A 15,284-nucleotide genomic window follows, 5' to 3' on the forward strand; every position below is an offset into this window, starting at 1 on the left:
GGGGTGGAATATTGCGTTGGGGGACCAGCCCTCCCGTGTGATGCTGGGACCCAACGGATCCCACTTAGTCTAGTTTACTCCTAAGAATTAAGGTTTCAATCATCTCTACTTATTTAACATCTCATTTAAAGATGGGATTTCAAGCAGTGCAACATGCCATTTCCAATGCATCGATTGACAATGGTGTTCAGGTCTCTGAAGTGTTGATTATCCTAAATAGAAGCAATGCTGACATTTCAGAACATTGTCTCAACGAGTGTCAATTTGGACTGAAGCCAAAACTGTTAAATCATTTGTGAAACATTTCAGGTATGCAAGTTAACAAAGATTTAATACAAAATCAAAAATCAGTATGGATGCAATGTATTCCTCCAAGGTCTGGGCAACACAATGGCCGTCTGTGTGGAGTTTGCACGTTCTCCCTGTGACAACGTGGGTTTCCTCCGGGTGTTCCCACATCTCAAAGACGTGCGGGTTTATTGGTTAATTGGCCTCTGTAAAATTGCCCTTGCATGTCGGGAATGCATTAGAAAGTGGATAACAGAGATGGTGTTAACGGGTGATCGAAGGTTGGCGTAGACTCCATCGGTGCTTTTGGGGCGGCTGCCGTCGTGGTTCCTGTCTGCTTTTTACTTTAAGCTCCCTCACAGTTTAATCAAATATATAAACTTAATTACTGCATTACAACTACCTAATTGCATCAATCACCCTAATTGTTTCAAACACTATGACCAAACAAGTATTTGTCAACCACAACATTCTCTGAGAATGCACTCTAAATGCTTGACACTTCCTTTCCATCATCAACCCCATCCTCGCACCACAGGAAACCAATGGGCAGGCGACAGCACTGAACCAGAACTGTATATATGGCAAAGTTCAATCTATGCAAAACTTGATCTCACTCGCCCAGTACACCAGTAATGCAACCCAAATCGTCCATAATATTCAATCAGCAAGTCCATCTACTAAACTTCTCATCTTCTGTCATGTTTTTAGAGAACAAGTCAGAAGATTCATCAACAGTTTCATCTACCATTCTTGCAGTTATACGTAAGCATGATTGTACTTATGTGTAGTAAGATTTTTACTAAAAAAATGAATTTCACGGTACCTAGCTACATGTGACAATGAAGTATTATTAAAATTCATGTGTAATGTAGCATTGCTTATGTAGTTTCACCCTGCTCCTCCAAATCCCAATTAGATTGTAGGAAGATCTGCATCAACATCATTGAATGAGATATATCTGAACACACACGGTCAAAACGACAATATTAAAAACCACTGTCCTTTATCGATCAGCATTGATTCCTACAGGTATATAAAGCCTGAATCACCGTGAACCAGTAAGAGCAGTCCCATAGCTCACGGCACAGTTTGCATAATGAGGAGCTGCAGGATATTCTGAGATTTAGTTCCCTAATTTGAGGAAGAACATTCTTGCTATTGAGGGAGTTCAGCGTAGGTTCACAAGGTTAATTCCCGGGATGGCGGGACTGTGATATGCTGAGAGAATGGAGCGGGTGGGGTTGTATACTCTGGAATTTAGGATGAGAGGGGATCTTATTGAAACATAAGATTATTAAGGGTTTGGACACGCTAGAGGCAGGAACCATGTTCCCGATGTTGGGGGAGTGCAGAACCAGGGGCCACAGTTTAAGAATAAGGAGTAAGCCATTTAGAACGGAGACGAGGAAACACTTTTTCTCACAGAGAGTGGTGAGTCTGTGGAATTCTCTGTCTCAGAGGGCGGTGGAGGCGGGTTCTCTGGATGCTTTCAAGAGAGAGCTAGATAGGGCTCTTAAAGATAGCGGAGTCAGGGGATAAGGGGAGAAGGCAGGAACGGGGTACTGATTGTGGATGATCAGCCATGATCACATTGAATGGCGGTGCTGGTTCGAAGGGCCGAATGACCTACTCCTGCACCTATTCCCGCATTGATATGCAATTTCATTATCGAGCCTACGTCACCATCTCTATAATAGTTATTAAAATGAAACAGACAGACGCAAAGGATAGGCTGTGATTGCTTCAGATACCTGTTAGTGACGTTGACGGCAAAGAATATGATCGTTTCAAGGTGCTCTGCAAGAAACAAAAAAAATGGCCGTTAGCAACACAAAATAGAGATATATAATACAGCTGCGAATACCATCGAAGTATGACCATTAAAGGTGATTTGGTCTAACAAAGGTCTAACAACTTTCTATCTTCCAAGATAGAAAACAAAATGCTGGAGTAACTCAGCAGGACAGGCCACATCTGTGGAGAGAAGGAATGGGGGACATATCGGATCAAGACCCTTCTTCTAACCTTCCAAAGGAGACAAAATGGTGGCATCACCGTTAAAATATATCTGTATGCGTGTCAGCCAATTCAATAATTTAACAAAGGACTGATCCTAGCACACAAAACGCTGTTTAAACTATGTAGGTAATGAGGAATATAGTTTTTCCATCTCAATAGAGGAGAGCGACACATCAGTAATAACCCTTGTCCTTTGCCCTCAGGATTGAACCCAGTTCTCTGGCGCTGCAAGACAGCAACTCTACCGCAGCGTCACCGTGCTCCACTTGGGTGCAATGAATCAAAAGCTACAAATTATCTTGTGAATTTTGTGGAAATGTTTACGCCAAGACCATGAAAACATCACTACTCATAGCACTTATGGCCCAAAGCAGAGCACAGGACACCACTGCGGTAAGCCAAATCACAAACAATGACTAGGCAGCGTACAGGAAGCAGATAGAGAATTTAACAATATGGTCAGGGCAATAACCTTTATCCTCAATAAGACAAAGGAGCAAGATCTCAGGAAGCACAGTGGAGGACATGCTCCAATAGGCATCAATGGTGTTGAAATGGAAATGATTGACAGCTTTGGGATCCTTGGCATTAATATTACCAGTGATCTGTCATGACTTGTTGCTAATTGTGTATGGCATATCTGATCTGTTTGGACAGCATTCAAGACAAAGTTTTTCACTATATCTTGGTATATGCAACAATAATAAACCTAAACCTGCATATCTAATTCAGATAGCCGTACGGTAAATTACATTAATCAGTTTGTCGTAACATGCAGTGCCCTCCATGATGTTTGGGACAAAGACCCATCAGTTATTTATTTGCCTCTGTACTCCACAATTTGCGATTTATAATAGAAAAAAATCACATGTGGTTAAAGTGCACATTGTCAGATTTTAATAAAGGTCATTTTTATACATTTTGGTTTCACCATGTAGAAATTACAGCAATGTTTATACATAGTCCCCCGATTTCAGGGCACCATAATGTTTGGGACACAACAATGTCATGTAAATGAAAGTAGTTATGTTGCATACCCTTTGCATGCAATGACTGCTTGATGTCTGCGAAAAATGGACATTACCAGTTGCTGGGTGTCTTCTCTGGTGATGCTCTGCCTGGCCTGTATTGCAGCCATCTTTAGCTTATGCTTGTTTTGGGGGGTAGTCCACTTCAGGTTTCTCTTCAGCATATAATAGGCATGCTCAGCTGGGTTCAGATCAGGTGATTGATTTGGTCACTCAAGAATTGACCATATTTTAGCTTTGAAAAACTTATTTGTTGCTTTAGCATAATGTTTGGGATCATTGTCTTGCTGTAGAATGAACTGCCGGCCAATACGTTTTGAGGCATTTGTTTGAACTTGAGCAGATAGGGTGTGTCTATACCATTCAGAATTAATTATGTTACTCCCATCAGTATTTAAAACAAATGTAGGTCCCTTGCAGTCAGAAACAGGTGAATTGATCATGGGGAACAAGGACATGGCAGACCAATTGAATAACTACTTTGGTTCTGTCTTCACTAAGGAAAACATAAATAATCTGCCGGAAATAGCAGGGACCGGGGATCAAATGAGATGGAACTGAGTGAAATCCAGGTTAGCCGGGAAGTGGTGTTAGGTAAATTGAATGGATAAAAGGCCGATAAATCCCCAGGGCCAGATAGGCTGCATCCCAGAGTACTTAAGGAAGTAGCCCCAGAAATAGTGGATGCATTAGTGATAATTTTTCAAAACTCTTTAGATTCTGGAGTAGTTCCTGAGGATTGGAGGGTAGCTAATGTAACACCACTTTTTAAAAAGGGAGGGAGAGAAAACGGGGAATTACATACCAGTTAGTCTAACATCGGTAGTGGGGAAACTGCTAGAGTCAGTTATTAAAGATGGAATAGCAGCACATTTGGAAAGTGGTGAAATCATTGGACAAAGTCAGCATGGATTTATGAAAGGTAAATCATGTCTGATGAATCTTATACAATTTTTAGAGGATGTAACTAGTAGAGTGGATGAGGGAGAACCAGTGGATGTGTTATATCTGGACTTTCAGAAGGCTTTCGACGAGGTCCCACATAAGAGATTAGTATGCAAACTTAAAGCACACGGTATTGGGGGTTCAGTATTGATGTGGATAGAGGACTGGCTGGCAGACAGGAAGCAAAGAATAGGAGTAAACGGGTCCTTTTCAGAATGGCAGGCAGTGACTAGTGGGGTACCGCAAGGCTCAGTGCTGGGACCCCAGCTATTTACAATATATATTAATGATTTGGACGAGGGAATTGAATGCAACATCTCCACATTTGCGGATGACACAAAGCTGGGGGGCAGTGTTAGCTGTGAGGAGGATGCTAGGAGGCTGCAAGGTGACTTGGATAGGTTGGGTGAGTGGGCAAATGCATGGTAGATGCAGTATAATGTGGATAAATGTGAGGTTATCCACTTTGGTGGCAAAAACAGGAAAGTAGACTATTATCTGAATGGTGGCCGATTAGGAAAAGGGGAGATGCAACGAGACCTGGGTATCATGGTACACCAGTCATTGAAAGTAGGCATGCAGGTGCAGCAGGCAGTGAAGAAAGTGAATGGTATGTTAGCATTCATAGCAAAAGGATTTGAGTATAAGAGTAGGGAGGTTCTACTGCAGTTGTACCGGGTCTTGGTGAGACCACACCTGGAGTATTGTGTACAGTTCTGGTCTCCTAATCTGAGGAAAGACATTCTTGCCATAGAGGGAGTACAGAAAAGGTTCACCAGACTGATTCCTGGGATGTCAGGACTTTCATATGAAGACTGGATAGACTCGGCTTGTACTCGCTGGAATTTTGAAGATTGAGAGGTGATCTTATAGAAGCTTACAAAATTCTTAAGGGGTTGGACAGGCTCGATGCAGGAAGATTGTTCCCGATGTTGGGGAAGTCCAGAACAAGGGGGTCACAGTTTAAGGATAAGGGGGAAGTCTTTTAGGACCGAGGTGAGAAGAACATTTTTCACACAGAGTGGTGTGAATTCTCTGCCACAGAAGGTAGTTGAGGCCAGTTCATTGGCTATATTTAAGAGGGAGTTAGATGTGGCCCTTGTGGCTAAGGGGATCAGGGGGTATGGAGAGAAGGCAGGTACGGGATATTGAGTTGGATGATCAGCCATGATCATATTGAATGGCGGTGCAGGCTCGAAGGGCCGAAGGGCCTACTCCTGCACCTATTTTCTATGTTTCTATGTAGTTGTATCATCAATGAAGATAAGTGAGCCAGTACCTTCAGCAGCCATACATGCCCAGGCCATAACACCTCCACCACCGTGTTTCACAGATGAGGTGGTATGCTTTGGATCTTGGGCAGTTCCTTCTCCCCTCCAAACTTTGCTCTTGCCATCATTCTGATATGTTAATCTTCGTCTCATCTGTTCACAAGACCTTTTTCCAGAACTGTGGTTGCTCTTTTAAGTACTTCTTGGCAAACTGTAAACATAGAAACATAGAAAATAGGTGCAGGAGTAGGCCATTCGGCCCTTCGAGCCTGCACCGCCATTCAATATGATCATGGCTGTAACCTGGCCATTATATTTTTGCGGCTAACCAGTGGTTTGCATCTTGCAGTGTAGACTCTGTATTTCTGTTCATGAAGTCTTCTGCGGACAGTGGTCATTGACAAATCCACACCTGACTCCTGAAGAGTGTTTCTGATCTGTCGGACAGGTATTTGAGGATTTTTCTTTATTACAGAGAGAATTCTTCTGTCATCAGCTGTGGAGGTCTTCCTTGGCCAGCCAGTCCCTTTGCGATTAGTAAGCTCACGATTGCTCTTTCTTCTTAATGATGTTCCAAACAGTTAATTTTGGTAAGCCTAAGGTTTGGCTGATGTCTCTAACAGTTTTATTCTTGTTTCTCAGTCTCATAATGGCTTCTTTGACTTTCATTGGCACAACTTTGGTCATCATGTTGATAAACAGCAATAAATGTTTCCAAATGTGATGGGAAGACTGGAGGAAAGACTAGTTGCTGAGAGCTCTCTTATACCTGCATTAACGAGGCAATTAAACACACCTGAGCAATTAAACATCTGTGAAACCATGTGTCCCCAACATTATGGTGCCCTGAAATGGGGGACTATGTATAAACACAGCTGTAATTTCTACATGGTGAAACCAAAATGGCCTTTAATAAAATCTGACAATGTGCACGTTAACCGCATGTGATTTTGTTCTATTACAAATCCCAAATTGTGGAGTACGGAGGCAAATAAATAAATGATGGGTCTTTGTCCCAAACATTATGGAGGGCACTGTAGCTTTCACGTGCAGCTAGATAAAATATCCATGTATAAATAATATGTTTTGTCATGGTAAAGACAAATCAATGGCTCTGTAGATGGATAACAAAAAACTCATTATAGCCAGATAAATAATTGTTAATGGATATTAGTTAAATCATGCAGCATAAATTTTGAAATAATCTACAAATGAACTCAGAAATAAGATCAAGCAGCTCTTCGCAGAGCACCATGAATTTATAATGAGAATTTGCTCCAGATTATTACAGCGTTGGATTGCTGATTTCATTCAGTAAGTAACTCTAGAATTAATCTCTATGCTCTACTTTAAAGAACGGGTTAAAAAAAAGCAACAAGAAGCTAGATCGGGATAGAAAAGAATCGATGAAAGGAAGGTGGTGGTAATGGATGAGACTGGGACAACATTGTGAAACAGGTCCACCACCGATTTTCTGGCACCCTTCGTTGCAGAGCCTTGTTGTATTATCCGTTTTGCCAGATCAACAGATGACACAGCCTTGGGGGGGGGGGGGGGGGGGGTGGAGAGATTGGTCGCCTCACCTGGTCTAGGCGCCACATTTTTGAGTGAACTCCTGGACGATATTTCAAGTACGCTCTCGTAAATTTGTCCTGATTAAAGGAGGTGTCGGACCACCAGTTACCGGGAAATCAGTAGTGGACCTGTACTACAACAGAGAGCTTTGGGCACTCAAGGTTTAGGGGGAAGATCATGTGAGGGTCTCTTAGAAATAGGCCCTAAATGCTACATAATAGATGTAACAACTTTGAAAAAGCTTTCAGTGAATTGTCCACATCTGTTACTTAACTATAATCTGTTACAATCATGACAGGCACAAAGATTGCATGCACAACAACACGAAGAGGACAGCACAAAGATGCTGGCTACTTGCCTGATTCGGTGGCGAATAAGAATGTTTTCCATTTTGCAACCTGATTTTCCTCAACTCTCGTGCCCTCCTATAAGCTTGAAGGGTATTCTGAAAATTATCATTGAATAATCCATGCTGATGTTTAAGCCTTCTTGGAGATAATCGGGGTCTCATGTACCAAGGGGTATGTTCTGAATTTCTTGCGTCATCAGAATACTTCAAAACATCCAGTGAAGCTGATGCTGAAAACCGACTGGGCAGAGACTTGTGCCACAAAGCTGTTCTTCTATACTCATCTGTACTGCATTTGGAATGCAAATTGTTCTGCTTTGCCAAGGATTCTTCGGTATTAGAAGATTTTTTAACATTTTCTCCTTTGTCCTTAAGTATATCACCTTCTGAAGGATATTGACTTGATGGCAAAAACAGTCTTCGCACTATCACTCGTGGAGAATTAGGGTGATGAGTGACCTGGCATTTAACTACACCGCCCATATTTGTTCTTTTCTCCGACTTTAAGACACCTTTCATAAAAGCCTCTAGTACTGGGCTTGTCCGAGGAGAGGGCAAATGTATGGATCTTTTGGATTTAAATGAAGGAGTCTTGCTCCCATGTTTCTGAAGTGATTCAGCATGTTGTAGTACGGAAGTGTCATCTGTGCCACCCTTTCGTGGTGAGCCCAAAATTATTCTGTCCTTTCCTAGTGGCACAGAAAGAATAAGGAGGATAAGGAACCAACAAAAATGAATGCATTAAAAGTGGTCACAACAGCGAGGAGAAACAATTGGTGACAAAAACATCAACTTATATGGTCGTAGTCATGCAGCACGGAAACGGGCCCATCAGCCCATCCCAACCAAGATAGCCCATCTACACTAGTACCATCTGCCCTCATTTGGCCCATATCCCGCTAAACCTTTCCTCACCAGTACCTGTCCAAATGTCTTTTAAATGTTTTTAAAGTACCTGCCTCACTGCCTGCCCTGGCAGCTCGTTCCACATATCCACCACCCACTATGGGGGAAATGGTGTCCCTCAGGCTTCTAAATCTTTCCACTCTCACTGTCAATCTATGTCCTCTTGTTCATTTTTCCCCTGCTTTGGGGATAAGATTGTATATTTCCCTCATGATCTTTTATACCCCTATAAGATTACCCCTCATCCTCCTGTGTTCCAAGGAATAATGTCCTAGCCTGCTCGGCCTCTTCTCATGAGCTCAGGCTCTCAATTCCTTGCAAAATCCTCGTAAGACCTTTCTGCACTCTTTCCAGCTTAATATAAAATCACAACATGGCTCTTTACAAGGGGATAATCTGACAAAAAGCTGATCCATCAACCAAGTGTTTGGTCACTTTGTATTAAACAACTAAATTTCAAATAAAATATAAAGAGGCAAGGCAAAAATAATGGGAAGGGAAATTCATGGGGCGAGGGTCCAGTCAGCTACAATTGCCAATGGACTAATGTAAGGTAAAATTGCTCAGAGTTTAAGTCTGAAGATGCAGTAAATGTTGAGACCAAGGCCAAAGTACTACCACTAAATCATAGTTGACTCTCGAGGGGAAGATAGACACAAAAAGCTGGAGTAACTCAGCAGGTCAGACAGCATCTCTAGAGAAAAGAAATAGGAGACATTTCAGATCAAGACCCTTCTTCAGACTGAGAGTGAGGGGAAAGGGAAACAAGAAATATAGACTGCAATATAGAGAAATGTAGAACAAATGAATGAAAGATATGCACAAAAGTAACGATGATATAAGAGACAGGCCATTGTTAGCTGTGGTCTAGGTGGAAAGAGTTACAGACAATGAGACTAGTTATTCCAACTTTTGTGTCTACCTTTGGTTTAAACCAGCATCTGCAGTTCTTTCCTACACACTCGAGGGCAAGAGATGTTTCGCATTTTCAATCACTGTTTTCTTGAGACAAGAAATCAAATCGGATTTCATTGCAGGGGCAAGATAATCATCATCATCGTTGAGAACATCAACGGGCAAGATAATGGAAAATGTAAATAAGCCCATTGTGACATTACAAAGACCACTGATGTCATGTGCATTATGCAACTTTGTCAAAATGAGGCAAGTAAAGCGGATTAGGAGAGAACAAAGTGGAGACAAAGATTGTGAATAGAGTGGGGACAGGTAGTTTTTAAATCAAGCACCTTAAGCTAAATAACATTTTCAAATGCTGATGTAGAAGCCTGCAACTTTGAAAAGAAAATTAAATGGTGACTCATGCATGTACCAATGATCCAAGGACACAAACAAGGCAAAGCTTTTTTTTTTAAAGTGCTCAAATAATCATGTCAAATTATGAGAGGCATATATAGAAAAAAGGTTTTGGACTGGGACATGCAAAGGAAAGGTGTAGAGGGAAAATGGGCCAAATGGAACTAGCTTAGATAAGGCAAATTGGTCGGTATGTTGAAAGACCTGTTTCCATGCTGTGTGACACTATAATTCTAATTAATGTTCAAAAATGTCATTTAAAGCAAAATATTTTTATACTAAATCTGTGATAAAAAGATATCCATTGGCTCAAAAGAGTTGTTCCACTCTAAATGTCTCCTTCATTCACTCAGATCTTGTTTACAGTTAAAATTACATCTGCCAATGTCAGATGCAGTGTCTGCGATGAGGGCGGCGAGGAAGAATGGGGGTGAAAAATTTCTGGGAATAGGTTCCCATGTCTAACCTAAATGTACTTAATTGAATGTTTTTAGTAATCAAATTAGTAATGAGACTTTGAAAGCAAATGAATTCTTTACAAACAAAAAGGAAGTTTTGCAATACTTTTGTTTTGAACAGTGTATTCCACAATTTAAGACTTCCTGACATCTCTGCTATTAAAACATCACTTCTCCATTCCCTCTCCCCTAACTCTCAGTCTGAAGAAGGGTCTTGACCCGAAACGTCACCTTTTACTTTTCTCCAGAGATGCTGCCTGACCCGCTGAGATACTCCAGCATTTTGTGTCTATCTTTGGTATAAACCAGCATGTGCAGTTCCTCCCTATACATTTCTCCATTATACATTGGTTTGATAGCTGTTTGACCAAATATTAGGTGAAATCTTTAAAACAAACTGAGAGTACCAACCTGCGCCTGGATCTGGTGCGAAAAATTTTGTAATGACCTGGCTGCTGCAAATACAAAAAGAATATTCAACAATTAGAATCAATTATTGATGACAAGTGAAACATCACAAGTCAAACATTTGAGATCACAATTTGTCAATCGACATGGTCACTATTACATCATCAAAACAACACATCCTAAGCCTAGTTAAACGGTTAAAAATATCCAACAGCTGGACACAAAATGCTGCAGTAACTCAGCAGGTCAAGCAGCACCTCTGGAGAACATGAATAAGGGACATTTTGGGTCGGGACTGTTCTTCACACTCAGACGTGATCTGAAGGATCCCGACCTGAAACTACACCCATCTATGTTCTCCTAAGATGCATCCTGACATGTTGAGTTACTCCAGTACTTTTGTGCCATTTTGTGTATTAACTAGAACCTGCAGTTCTTTGTTTCTACAATATCCAGTGGGCGTTAGCGTGCTTTTCTTCACCCACTTCACGAGGATGAAATGTTTGTTAAAAAACAAACATGATGAACAAGGTTTAGCTGACAAAATAAGTTTATCTGACAAAAGTCCAGCCAAATGTCAATCCCATTCAAAGTACTTAAGGGCCTGTCCCACTTTCACGACTTAATTCAAAACCTCTGCCGAGTTTAAATGACCAAAAAAAAAAAATCAAGATCATGGTAATCTACGAACTCCTACAACAGGGCTCGAAATTAGCGGTTGCCCGGGTGCCACTGACCACTCAAAGTGCCGCCGGGCAACCTAAACGCCGAGTCATTTTGCCCGGCTTGGCAACTTACCGAAGATATACCGTGGGAAAGATGCTAAGTGTGGCGTGTGGGAGGGTCGGAGCGAATGACGGGCCCCGCACAGCAGCAGCGGCGGCTCCATCTCCTCCCGCACCCCGCCCGGCCTGATAACGCTATAGGGTCTTTGCTGTTAGCGGCCGCTGCTGCCACTCCGCCAACGGCGCTTTCAAAACAAACCCTTGGAGGAGGGAGGTGTCGGTCAGAGACGGAAGTAGGGGAGGGGGGGGGAAGGGGAGGGTGGTGCGACTGAGGATAGAGCGCGGTGATTGGAGGAGGGAGACGAGCCAAATCACTCTCGGCAGACCTGCACCGCAGTCAGGATCGATCCCGGTCACCGGCGCTGCAATCGTTGCCAAACCGTCACTGGACCATCCCCGTCCCGACCCGAGAGCCCCCCCACGCCTGCGGGTGGCCAGAGGCGTCAGGAGTCAGACGGGAGCGGTGCCTCCAGGCCCACAGCCAGCGCAGAGAAGCAGCGCTAAACCCAGCTCACTCTGCCTGTCCTGCCAGGTTATCCCTGCCTGGATTTACAGGAAATATGTCATCAGTCCAGGCATTACCAGGCGAGACAGGCAGAGTTGAGCTGCATTTAGTGCTGGATTGAGCGTCCGAAGCCTCGCGCGTGTTTGTGAGTGTGCGCATGCCACCAAGATATTGTGTGTCCCCCACCCCCCCAATCTATTCATCCTGCACTGATCTCCCTATCCACCTTGCATTGATTCTCCTGCCACTCCCCATCAATCCTATACTGGTACCCCAATTCATCCTGTGCTGAACCCCCTTCCCATCTATCCTGCACTGCTCCCACCCCTTCATCCTGCACTGCTCCCCCCCATCCATCCTGCACAGGTCCCCCCCATTCAACCTCACTGTCATCCTCCGCGCTCTCCCCTCACAATTTTACCTACTCCTGGGGGGGGGGGGGGGGGGGGGGGGGGGGGGAGGTGAAGGATTGGAGAAAACGTTTAAGAAGCCAGAAATACAAGGCTGTGAAGCTCGGCGGACATTAACATTACCGGTCGGTTATCCTTGGTTCTGAAAACTACTGCTTATGTTTTTTTTCCCAATGAGCTAATGAAATTCACCGGTCAGCACCGGCTATAACCTACCAGAGAACCTTCGACTTCCTGGCAACCCCCTACCACTGCACCCACGGCACAAGAATTCTCACTATTCTCCATGGCGGCTTCATTCTGGTCACCGCTAATTTGTTAAAGTTGAAAAGTTTACGGCGACTATAATGAGGCCGCGACTAGTTACCAGACTACCCTGCAAACACCCGCGAACATGTGGCGACAATGTGGCAATTGCATAGTCTCCTGCAGTCGCCTAAAAAGTCGACTAAGTGGGACAGGCCCATTAGTCCTGGGATGAAGCAGTTGACTATTGAAATGAGATTGAACCCATAATCACTGGATTTAAGCAGAATAAGAGGTAATTTTCTTGAGCCATTCAGAAACCTGAGTGGGATTGGCATAGTAGATTGGCAATGTTTCTAATACATACTAGACTAAGTGAGACCCGTTGGGTCCCAGCATCACACGGGAGGGCTGGTCACCAACGCAATATTCCACCTCTCCACCAATTCAAATATTGCTCGCCAGTGGGGCAGCAGCCACCCGACAACCAAAATTCATTTTGTGAACACAAACTTCTTTAAAAAGGCAAACAATTTGGCAGCAGCCACATCAAGGGGACTCGTGGAGTAGACTTGCGTTCAGTGTTATTCACAGCTCAGAGCCGTGACCCTCTTGCTTCCTGGGTCTGGCAGAGACTGAGTGAGGCACGACACTTTCGGGTTTTATAGTCCCTCCCCCCTCCCCCCTGCCGCCAGCTGGGGCAGCAGAGAGAATGGGGAATTTTTTTTAAACATTAATATCTCTCTGATTTTTCATCAATGGGAAAAATCCTCCGGTCCTGGAAGGCGGAGGAGGGCTCTGAGCAAGGTGGCCAGAAATGACGGCCGTAGGTGGCGGCGTTCTCTCGGAAATTGCAGCACAGCGGGCCAAAAGCGGTCAAGATCAGACTTTTAGTAATATAGATAACTAGGGGACACAAAGGATGTCAAAAGTGTTTATGGACTGAGACAAGACCAATTCTTACTTCTTACTTGCTGCGGTTTTACAGGCTTATTAAAAGCAATAACACAACAAACAGATACAATAAATTCAGTTATTTTTCGTAAACCAGACCATGATTGTGAAAGCCATAGCACACAGTGTAATCTTGGCAGTGCAGAGTTCATAGTAGTTCAGTGCTGAGGCAGAGTTGTGGCGAGGTTTGTTCAAGAGCATGATGGTTGATGGGAAGAAACTGTTCATGAACCCGGAGGTCACGGTTCTCTAGCTCCTGTACCTCTTTCCCAATGGGAACAGTGAGGTGAGAGCATGGTCAGAGTGTGTGAGTCTTTGGAATAGAATCACTCAATTAAGACAGATTTGAGGGACAGTCATGGCTCTTTGAGATTTTCAAATAGGTACAGGACAGGCAAGAAAGTAAGCTGATAGAATATAATGCTGCATAACCCAAGGTTATCCATTTTGGAAGGATAAATTGGAATGATAACCTGTAGTTTCTGCGCACAGATATTTGAACGACAATGGGATCAGGGATTTTGGAAATAAGTGGGACAGTAGTTTGGGGAGGGCACAGTGGTGCAGCAGTAGAACAGCTGCCTCACAGCGCCAGAGACCAGAGTTCAATCCTGACAACCAGTGCTGTCTCTGCTGAGTTAGTTTGTTTCCCCTATGAGCACACAAGTTTCCTCCGGGTGCTCCAGTTTCCGCCCATGTTCCAAAGACGTGCAAGTTTTCAGGTAATATGGCTTCTGTAAATTGCCCCTAGTGTGTAGGTTGCGAATGTGCGATAACATAGAGCTAGTGTATGTGATTGATGGTCAGCGTGAACTAGGTGGGCCGAAGGGCCTGTTTCCACACTATCTCTAAATTATACCATTGGATCGGCCACGATATCACTGACTGGTGGAACAGACTTGAGGAGCTTTCTGCTTACTACTTCTCCTCATCACTTCCATCATTGCTCTAAATCCCTTAATACTGACATCTTTTTACTAACTGATGCTGGATGACCCATGGCGTATTTCAAATTTCTGCTTGTATCTTCCTGAAGAGTCAAGCAGAAGGATCTGTCCAAACACCAAGAATGGAAGATACATTTGAATATCCCAATGGCAAATAAAACAGCACTGGTATATTACAGGGTCCTGATATGCTTAATATTGCAACATGAGAGCACAAAACTTACATAACATCTCCAAAATACCTCAAATCCATTACAGGTGCACAACCTTTTATCCGAAGATCCAAATAACGAAAACCTCCGAATAACGGACATTTTTTCGGTCCTTGAAGAAAGGTCCTTGAAAACGTTCACCGAGGGCGGCCCGCAGAGGTGACAGCGGAACCTCCGGTCGGTCCTCGAAGAAAGGGGAACTAAATCCCCATTCATAAAAGAGAAGGTGAGGGTATATTGCGCGGGAGGGTTAATAATTGACAATATGCTGCTGCCTGCCCGCTGAGTTAAAAAGTTCCCACGGTAGACTCACGATACACAGTGTATCGTGAGTCTTGCGTGGGAACGTTTTAACTCAGCGGGCAGGCAGCAGCAGATTGTCGCTCCCTTCAATTTCACCCCACCTACACCCCTCTGCTTCCCGGCCATGTGTGTGACCCCTTCCCTCTCCTCCCCAGCTCCCCGCCCATTGCACCGGCGCGGGGGCTTTGCACTGTCTTCACGTCGGCAATGCCAGCAGGTCAGTGACAGTCACCAAAGACGTCAGGACCAACGGGACACCGACCCCCAGGCCCACTGCAAGCAAGGAGATCCCAGAGACCCACAGCCAGCAGCAGCCCAGCCCCGTTCCAACTCCAGAGGAAAACTGCAAGCTGGCCGG

At 43.9% G+C, this 15,284-nt stretch overlaps 1 protein-coding gene across 1 annotated transcript in view; it reads right to left on the bottom strand.

Annotated features, from left to right (window-relative positions):
* The window catches only part of slf2 (SMC5-SMC6 complex localization factor 2), an 81,144-nt gene that overhangs the window by 49,688 nt on the left and 16,172 nt on the right, over positions 1 to 15,284 (bottom strand). The window contains exons 2-4 of the mRNA XM_033034463.1: positions 10,568 to 10,611; positions 7,488 to 8,167; positions 2,043 to 2,088 (exon numbers count right to left, since the gene is read on the bottom strand). Coding sequence (XP_032890354.1) covers positions 2,043 to 2,088; positions 7,488 to 8,167; positions 10,568 to 10,611 — 770 coding nt within the window. The remainder of the gene's footprint in view (positions 1 to 2,042; positions 2,089 to 7,487; positions 8,168 to 10,567; positions 10,612 to 15,284) is intronic.

This window comes from Amblyraja radiata, chromosome 15 (genome assembly GCF_010909765.2).
Source record: "Amblyraja radiata isolate CabotCenter1 chromosome 15, sAmbRad1.1.pri, whole genome shotgun sequence".
Lineage (NCBI taxonomy): Eukaryota > Metazoa > Chordata > Chondrichthyes > Rajiformes > Rajidae > Amblyraja > Amblyraja radiata.